Here is a 9,729-nt window from a genome sequence, read left to right as displayed (position 1 = left end):
TTAACTATGAGTACCTAGTTACAAGTTATGTATATAAGCTAGAATTTAATGAACTTAAGGATGTCTGACTTTTGGTATGAATCTAGTGTAGCTGATTCTTAATACATCCCAACCGATTGTGCAACAGTAAAATGGGCATGGCTAAGGCCCTTATATGTATATGAAAACTTAAATATGGATGCTTTTCAAGAAAGTGTGCGCGCGATTGAACTTTAGTTCCAAATGATTTCTGCAAAATTGGACAATATTGATTATGATCATGCCGCTGAATCACTTAGAAATTTAGGATATTATTGGACCATGTGTGATTCTAAGAGTTATAATGCATATGGTAGAATAATTGAATTTCCTTAACTAATCTATTTCAGGAAGTGTAGAGTTTAGTGTTCTTGTAGATAAATTCTAAAACTGACTTGAAACGTATAACCTACTGATTTAAAAAAAATAAAAATTGACTAGGTATTTTATTTGGAATTGGGTATACAATGATGGTCTGATTTTTTTGTGGTAGATTCACAGTTAGTAAAAAAAATAAATTAAATGTTAATTGAACTTTTTTTCTGTTTAGTTCTTACCTTTCTGTCATCAGTATTCTAAAAACAGATAATAGATAGGTTTGCTCACTAAGGACTGCTTTTGTATTGCATATTTGGTATAACTTGTAATTTTGTGTGAATCTCAATATCATATACTAGTGATCATTTTACCATTCTGCATGTCTTATCGATTTAAATTTTATCATTTGCTGCATTAACTTGAGCTAAATAAAGATAAGTTGAACAGTTGATAAAAAAAAAAATTATCTGAGTTAAGCCAGAATTTTATACTAAAATAAATTTTGCAATAATGGTGAATTCTTGACTAGATCAATGCTACCTTGCCATTATGGTTCTTGAAAAATTGAAGTCTGAATGATATACATAGGGAGCGACCTTCATTGCATCACAGTTATCTTGATTATGTGTGCCTTAGTGCCATGGTTGTTAAAACGTCGTTCCAACTCGGTTGGAACGGACGTTTTTACGTTTTTTTGCCCAAAATCGTTTCAGAACAATGATAGAAACGAATTTTGGATAGACTCGGTTGAAACATCGAGTTAACTCAGTAAACTCGGTTGACTCGACGAGTTCACCGAGTTAACTCAGAACTGGAAAAAAAGAAGAAGAAGAAAGAAATGGACTCTGATGTCGACACAGAAACAGCCTCATCTTCTTTGCTCTCCGAAGCTGAAGCAGAGGATGTCGACGGGGGCCCTGAATCTGATTGCTCCGCATCCTCCTTCTGATGTGTGATGCTTCCATCTTTTGCAATTTGTCTTCGTCTTCATCGATTTTCTTCCTTCGCACTTCGATCCTCATTGTCATCATCGTCATCATGCTTTGGTGTAAGGGTGTCATTGGGCTTTTTGCTCGATTGAAGAGCTTCCTGAACAAATCGAGTTAAAGTTTCGTGCTTCGTACGCTGGTAATTAGGGTAAGTTGAGCGAAGATGGTTGACGAGTTCATCAATGGTAGAATACTTGAACTTGCAAGACTCCAATTGACGACAAAGGGTTTCTTGCGATGACCTTCCCCCGTTTCTTCTTCCCATCTTCCCACCCCTTCTTCCCTCTCTGATTTCTCACCTCTGTTATGTTATTCAACTCATAAACCCTAACAAAACTGTTGCGTTTTGTGAACCTTTCATTTTTATTGACTTGGGCTCATTAGTTATTGGATTGGGTTGGCCTAGTTTGCTACTTATGTTTTTTTTTCTATTAATATATTACAGTGTATTAATTGAAAATATTTAGAATATATTCACACACACTGTAATGGCTATAAAAATAAAAAACTCTATCATTTATCTTTTATATTTTTTTTATTACTTATCTTATATGTGAAATTTTTTGATCCAAATTCATTTTGATAATGTTAAATATTGGATTATTTCATCTAATTAATGTTTGGATTTTAATTTGTATTACGATGACTGAGTTTGAACTTAATTTTTATTTACTTTAGTATTTGGACTTAAATTTATGATGACTTATGTATTGGTGTAATATATGTTGGATATATTTATTTTTATATATGTATTTTTAGTACGTAGTAAACTCTTACGTTTCGTTTACGTTTTTTATTTTACGTTTTTGCTCATCCCTACCGTTTCTGCATAAACTCTACGTTTTAACAACATTGCTTAGTGCTGTCTTGTAAAATATCGAGTATATTTATTATCTAATGAGGTTTACATATGGCGCATCATCTTGTAATGCTCTTGTTAAGATCGTGTGGTGCAGAGTAAAGTTCGACCTTTTAAAGATTATAACAGGTCATCCCACTTTATCATTTCGCATTAGCTTGTAACTTTGATTGACATTAAACTTTTTCAACTAAATTTGAGTTAGAACTTTATCTTGACATAACCATCTGTTTAGTCTTGTTTTCTTTATATTTCAACAGTACTGCTATACTGTTTACTGCGATTCAAATATTGAATTCCGTCTGTCTTTCTATATCAGGTTCAATGGGTAATTCAAAATAGTTTCCTTGTTCTCTTCAATTTTCAATCATAATTTTTTGGTATACAGCATCCTTTATGCATTCTCAAGGTTGGCATTTCATATAAGCCATTGGTTGTTTTGCTTAATAATTGGTACCTCTTTTTAGTCCTATATTTACTTAAACCATGGTGATTGCTAATTCTGTCTTGAGTGATTTTTGTTTTCTAGAACTATAGCCTTAAAGTCAAAATTGTCCAATTTGACTAGAGATAGATAAATCAGTTCTAGTTAAATTATTGACATCCCTACCTACTCGTTTTCACGTCCCTTCATTAATTTCGGGACTGGATGGAAATTTAAACTTAGGGTCTAAACGACTGGTTGGTTGCGTAATTGATTGGTTGTGAATTACTAAAAATTGAATCTGTCATACATCTCTCAATAATATTTTGCTCGGTCAGTGTTAAACTATAGTAATCTGCCTCCATAAGTTGTAATAAGTAATAACAACTCTTGAATGAAATGGAATAACAAATCTGTTTTAAGGCTGGTTGATAAAGGTTAATTATGTTGTGTGATTGCTTGATATCACATGTGCTAAAAAATGAAAATACAATTGATTCATTGATTCATGACTGCTAGGTTGGAAATGTTTGAATTCATGTTGTTCTGTCTTAGAGACAGAGATGTCTAGCCCAATGGACTAGTATGTTAATATTGGATTTAGGTGCCCTCTCCAAGGTATATATGGATGAGATACCCTTGAGTCAAGCATATCACTGTGCACTAAAGAACTGTAAACGACTTTGCCAAAGGGAGTGTGTGTGTGTGTGTGTGTGCACACAGTGATAACATAACAGTAAGAGAGAGAGAGAGCGTCTTGTAACGCCCGACCGCTTCAAGAATCAATGACTATCCCCACATACTAACACGAGACTTTTCAGTGTGTTTTTTCCTCACTCGCACACTTCCCGGGAAAACTTCTCAGGAGGTCACCCATCCCAGAATTGCTCCAAGTCAAGCACGCTTAACTGCGGAGTTCTTCCGTACCGGGCTACCGAAAAACAGATGCATCTTGTTAGTATAAGTAGTACCAATTAATTCTTATAAACTATCCCAAACTGTGCAGTCTCGCACCTGCACAGCCTTTGGAATCCCTCTCTTTCGAGTGTCGATTCGATTCATTCATGCATCTAACCTCCCGCTGGAAGCCTGTCAGGAGCCGCTCCTTGTCCATGCCCTTTCGCACCAGCGATCACTCCCCGTCCTCGTCAATGCTCGGGATGTTACATGCCCACTGGCTTCCGCATGGTTCGTCCTCGAACCACACCGTACTGGAAGAGAGGCCATGCTCTGATACCACTTGATATGCCCGGCTGCTTCAAGAATCAATGACTATCCCCACATACTAACACGAGACTTTTCTGTGTGCTTTTTTCTCACTCGCACACTTCCCGGGAAAACTTCCCAGAAGGTCACCCATCCCAGAATTGCTCCAAGTTAAGCACGCTTAACTGTGGAGTTCTTCCCTACCGGGCTACCGAAAAACAGATGCATCTTGTTAGTGTAGGTAGTACTAATTAATTCTTATAAACTATCCCAAACTATGCAGTCTCGCACCTGCACAACCTTTAGAATCCCTCTCTTTCGAGTGTCGATTCGATTCATTCATGCATGTAACCTCCCGTTGGAAGCCTGTCAGGAGCGGCTCCTTGTTCATGCCCTTTCGCACTGACGATCACTCCCCGCCCTCGTCAACGCTCGGGATCTTACACGTCTTGTACCTATAAGCTATGGTGCACGGACACGGACACGGGACACGACACGATACGACACGCCGACACGTTAATTCTAAAAAATGTCATATTTGGACACGTTGGGACACGTTTTGATATTAAATAAATTTTTTAATATATAATATAATTTATATATAATACATATAAGAATCCATAATAAGTCATATAACCAATTAAATAATCCCCTATTGAAGTTGACTAGTCCATTTAAACTGAACAAAGAATCTTGCACATAATCTTTTCAAATGAGAATCAAACATGAATAATTGAAGTTTCCAAGTTGAGATTGAAATTAAACCCAACAAGCCGGGTTGCGAAGTTAGAATAATTTCATTCCCAATTTTCAATTTAGCATAATTTCTGTGTATTTGTTTTGGCATCATATTCAATATTTAAATCCCCAAGAAGCAAACCCATTGCACAATTTTATTGCCCTTAAACTTCAGTCCCTCATCCTGCTTAAAAAAACAAGCAAACAATTACCATAAGAAGAAAAACATAACAAAGATAACAAAACCTCACGCTTTGTTCGATTTCTAACCCATTAAAAAAATTTACATATCAAAATTCAAAAATTACCGAAAAACCACATTTCAACAGATACCTTGTTTGGAATTTGAATAACGAAACCCTAAAGACCAAAGGTTTAAAAACATAGATGAGAGAAACTATCGCAATAAAAAATAAATTAAAATTAAAAAATTACCAGTGAAATGGTGGGCGGCTGGGCGCTAGTGAGAAGATTGTAATCTGCAGAGCGAATTGAAGCAACAAAAATTCGGAGAAGGATCGAAATTGCAGAGAAGAAGATAGCGATAACCTAAGAGCGAGAAACAGAGAGAGAAGGTTGTTTCGGATTATACGATGGGGGGTTTGAAGTAACGAAAAGAAGACACACCACAACGTGTCCCAGACTTTCTGATTTTTTTTTAAAATTTTTGTATTTTTTTAATTGTAATTTTATTTTATTTTTACAAAAAAAATGCAAAACGTGTCCACATACGTTGACCGCGTGTCGGATACGGTCAAATTCGCGTGTCCCACTAGTCAACGTGTCCTAAAAAGTCAACTACGTGTCGGACGCGTGTCCAAACGTGTCCGTGTCGGACACGTGTCGAACACGCATTTTTTCTCAAAAAAAGCGTGTCCGTATTTCTTAGCCTATAAGTTTTACCTCTTATTTATAGGGTTTACCTACGGGTAGTCAATTCTGAACCTTTAGTGCCTCTAATTGCAACCCAAGCCCATATGTCATGATATCGTATTAGGATTGATATCTTTGATGTATATCCTTCCATAGTTATATTTGAATAATATCGTGGATTGCCCCTTGTTGGGCTTGTCAAATAATGGGCCTTATATTTGAGTCCATAAGAGTTGCCCCTCATCCAGGCAGTTTGGGTGTCCGGGCTGCCGGGGTGAAATACTTGCATTTGTCCGGGTTTCTTCAGAGAATATCCAGGTTCTTATGATTTCTTTGTGCATATATTCTGGCTTTCGAAGTTTCTGGATTCCTACATTAAGGGACAATACCTCGTTGCTCCCTATCTCGGCAAGTTGAGTAATCAACATGTGAGATATTATTCATGTTTATCTAAGCCGGGTTGTGGATGAACTTGAGTTGTTTGTATTCAAATGGCGAGTACATAATTATAAAGGATAGACTTGAGATATTATTCATATTATTTATGTCTGCTGATGTGAAGAGAGAAAAAAAAAACTTTAATATTATAACTATGTACTCCAAGGAGTACATAATTATAAATGGATAGCTGTAAATAACCTTATTTAAAGTGGCTTTAAAATTTTTTTTTTCCACATATATATAATTTTGTATTATTACATATTATATTAATTTCTTGAACTTGGAGGGAGTGCATCCACGACACCTCCAAGACCACAAGTTTTTTTAATCATTACTATTATTTATTTATTTAAAAAAAAAAACATTGGAATGTTACATGTTGCTTGATTGCGAGTTTAGAGCAAGGGATTTTGAGTTGGTAACGGTGTATATCTTCAATAGGTTTTTTGACCAATATAATGCAAAATTAGATATATTTCTTCGAATTAACTCTTTTAGCTAACTATTTATTAATTAGATACATTGGTGTGTGTTTAAATTGTGCATCACTCTATGTATGACTTAAATGCGCACTATTAGAACATGCATCTTGCAATTTACACAAGTCATGCATGCGACTTAAATATACATATTTTTTATGTGCATTTCACTTGCGTAAATAATTTATCAAAAAAATTAATGCAATGAAAGGTCTCTGATTTTGTATTACAACGGTCAAAATGCACCCCCCCAAACAAGGATTCAAGGACATGAATGATAATGATGGAGGAGATGAAGAAGGAGGGGGTTGACAATTATAGTTACGATCGAAGTTCGGTTTTTATTTTTTTGTCCTATGACCCTTTTCAAATTCAAACATGGAACAATAATTTTTGTTGTGTGGAATCGTTACATTTTAGGAAATTGAACGTAACACATGAAGTAAGAAAATAAGATTACATATAAAAATCAGAAACAAACAAGTATTAAAGCATTTGTTTGACAAGTTTATGCTTGATTTTTACTTGTTAGCAATTTATCTTTTGATAACGGATATACAAGAAACGCTTTAAGTTTTCACTTAATGATATATACCCTGACCTGGGTAGCCTTGCATCCTCGCAATCGTTTGTAGACTACACTTGAAAATATAACAGAACAGAAGAAACAAATACATCAGAACCAGAACCTCTTCAAGATTGTTGGACATTTACTCAAGGGAAGTAACTAATAATATATAGAAGGGATCATAGTAGCAGGAACGTGATTAAGGAAATTTAGTGGAGGAAACAGAAACAGAATCTCAGAAATTGAAAATATGTTTATGACTTCTTGTTATGCTAAATGGCTCTCAAATTCATAGCCACCTCCGAGAGAGTTTTTGTGGAAGATCCATCTTCTTTTATCGCATTAGCAGCTGCAATCTTCAACTGTTCCATTCTTTGGCGAATTTCTATACCTTCTTCACCTTTCATCAAGCATCTTATTACCTTAGCAATTTCTTCTCTCTTAGTCAATCCATTGTCGTTAACCTTTGGCCTAAGTGCCACTTTTAGACCATCAGTTAGCAACGCTGCATTCAGACTCTGTTCAGCAAAGAGTGGCCATGGGATTATTGGCACACCCTGCATAACACTTTCAAGGACTGAGTTCCAACCACAGTGAGATAAGAACCCACCAGTTGAACTGTGACCAAGTATTTGAATCTGGGGTGCCCAAGAAGGAACAACCAATCCTTGCTTCTTAGTTCTCTCCAAGAAACCTTGTGGTAAGAATTGTAAAGGGTCCTCAGTTCTAGCAGCAAGATAACAAGCACTGGCTACACCGCTTGGGACTCTAATAACCCACAGAAATTTTTGTCCACTAAGTTCCAAACCAAAGGCTAATTCATTGAGTTGGTCTTGAGAAAGTGTGCCACCACTTCCAAATGACACATACAGAACATATTTGGGTTCTTGATTATCCAACCATGTTAAACACTCTGAGCCATCTTCCTGACCAATTGACCCGCTCTGAATAATGGGCCCAACAGGATAAACCATGGGCTTCCCTCTGATCTGTTCTTCCACAGCTCCGAATGTCTCTGATTCCAATTCAAGGAAGCTATTCACAAAGATACCATCAGGAAGATGTAATCGTTTAGCTCGTTCAAGAAATTGCTTGTAACCTATGTTGGATCGAAATTGAAATGGGAGAGGGAGATCTCTGCTATGAAGTGGTACACAACCAGGAATCTTTATAAGTGTTTGTGGGTCTCTAGACTCAGAAGAAAGTATCTCATCTAGCTTTGAAGAATAGAAATATGTAGAAAGTAGCATAGCAGATTGTGGGAGGTATACGTACGATAAGAGGTTGAGTTCCCTAGCAGAATCCAATGCTTGAAGTGCAAAAATGTCCACAACCAAGGCTACAACACGAGTTCTTGAACACAAGGACTTTAATTCTTCTTTTATGTAAGGTAGGGAGTGAGTCACTGAGAGTTCAATTTGGACTGCAAGGATAGTAGCATCTGGCACATGTTCAAGGTTGACCGACGGAAGAAAAATGGGGTGTATGGTTGATGGAAGGGTTTGAAGGTAAGATTTTGATGAAGTGGGGATTGACCCAACTGAGGGAATGATGCATGTGACATGAAAGTCAGGGTGGAGATTAACAAAGCGCTTCGAGAATTCAAGGATTGGGACAAGGTGGGTGAATCCAGGACTGGGAACTATTGCTATGTGAGGATTTTCCATTGAATTGATTGGAAATCAAGATGTGATCACAAATTCACAATTGTTTTACTATCTGCTATCTTATCGTTAGGGAGAAGATTTGCAGAATGCTTAAGGTCACGGAATTCAACTTATGCTTAGAATTTTTCTCTCTGGAATTATTTTTTTAATTTTATTTTTGTAAGTGTGTCAGTAGTTGAGTCATTAGTGAAAATGACAGCCAGAAAGTCGTCTTCGTTTGTTTTTTTATTTTTTAATTTTTTATTTTCCGGTGTTCATTTTTCCACACGGGAATCTTCAGCCCATTGTTTTATCTAATGACATCCAGGTAAGTCTTCTTCGTTTATTTGTTTTTGTTTTGTTTTTTATTATTTTTATATTTTCCGGTGTTCGTTTTTCCACACGGGAATCTTCAGCACATTGTTCTTATCACGCGGGAATCTCCAAAAAATAGCTAAAGGTTTAAGGGGTGTTTGATATAAGTTTTTTAGTTGAAATGTTGGGAAACGAAGGTGGGAAATTTTTTTCTACTATTTGATATGAGTAAAAGTAAAAAAGTCTCGGGATATTTTTTTTTTCATCATTCCTGTTTTTTAACTACACATGGAAACAAAATAATCTCATCTCACTCATGATATTGTTTTTTTCCCGTTAATTGGATGAATTTTCATATTTTGGGACAAAAATACCCTTATACAATATATTAGCAGAGGTGTAAAAATAGATAATTTTGTCATTTTGGTTCAGATTCCCATCAATATTTTACAATCAACCAAACATAGCATCAGTAAAATTAACCTAACTTTTCGGAACACCTTTTTGTAACTTATCCGAGAAAAAAAAAATTCTCATCATATTCTCGGAAATGTTTTTTTTTTCAAGTAAAAAAAATATCTCCTGTACCAAATGTTCCCTTATAGTTTAACATTTTATTTCTAAATAATTTGAATTACGATCAGTTCAATAATTATTTGGCTAGATCACACACAATGAAGCCTGTTACTAAAGGATTGGGTTTGAGCTGATACTCTGCCTACTAGATGTTTGGTTGGTCAGCGAGATGCTTCGCGAGATGCTTGGGTTGGGATCGGTGTCTTTGGAGTAGCTTAGTGAGACTATGAGGAGGTACCCTGCAAGACACTCCGACGCTTAAGTCAATAAGTGTTCAAG

General features: G+C 36.0%; 1 protein-coding gene across 1 annotated transcript; it reads right to left on the bottom strand.

The window, feature by feature from the left end:
- Positions 1 to 6,903: 6,903 nt before the first annotated feature.
- Positions 6,904 to 8,664, bottom strand: LOC133300437 (hydroquinone glucosyltransferase-like). Its single transcript, XM_061499982.1, has one exon. It carries the CDS (start codon positions 8,578 to 8,580, stop codon positions 7,186 to 7,188), a length of 1,395 nt encoding a protein of 464 aa, XP_061355966.1. The 5' UTR covers positions 8,581 to 8,664; the 3' UTR covers positions 6,904 to 7,185.
- Positions 8,665 to 9,729: the final 1,065 nt, after the last annotated feature.

Source organism: Gastrolobium bilobum, unplaced genomic scaffold, assembly GCF_033153095.1.
Source record: "Gastrolobium bilobum isolate Gb01-03AN ecotype WA unplaced genomic scaffold, APGP_CSIRO_Gbil_v1 utg3598, whole genome shotgun sequence".
In the NCBI taxonomy this organism is placed as follows: Eukaryota; Viridiplantae; Streptophyta; class Magnoliopsida; order Fabales; family Fabaceae; genus Gastrolobium; species Gastrolobium bilobum.
The sequence above is the reverse complement of the archived record's forward strand: the minus strand, read 5'-3'. Positions and strand labels throughout refer to the sequence as shown.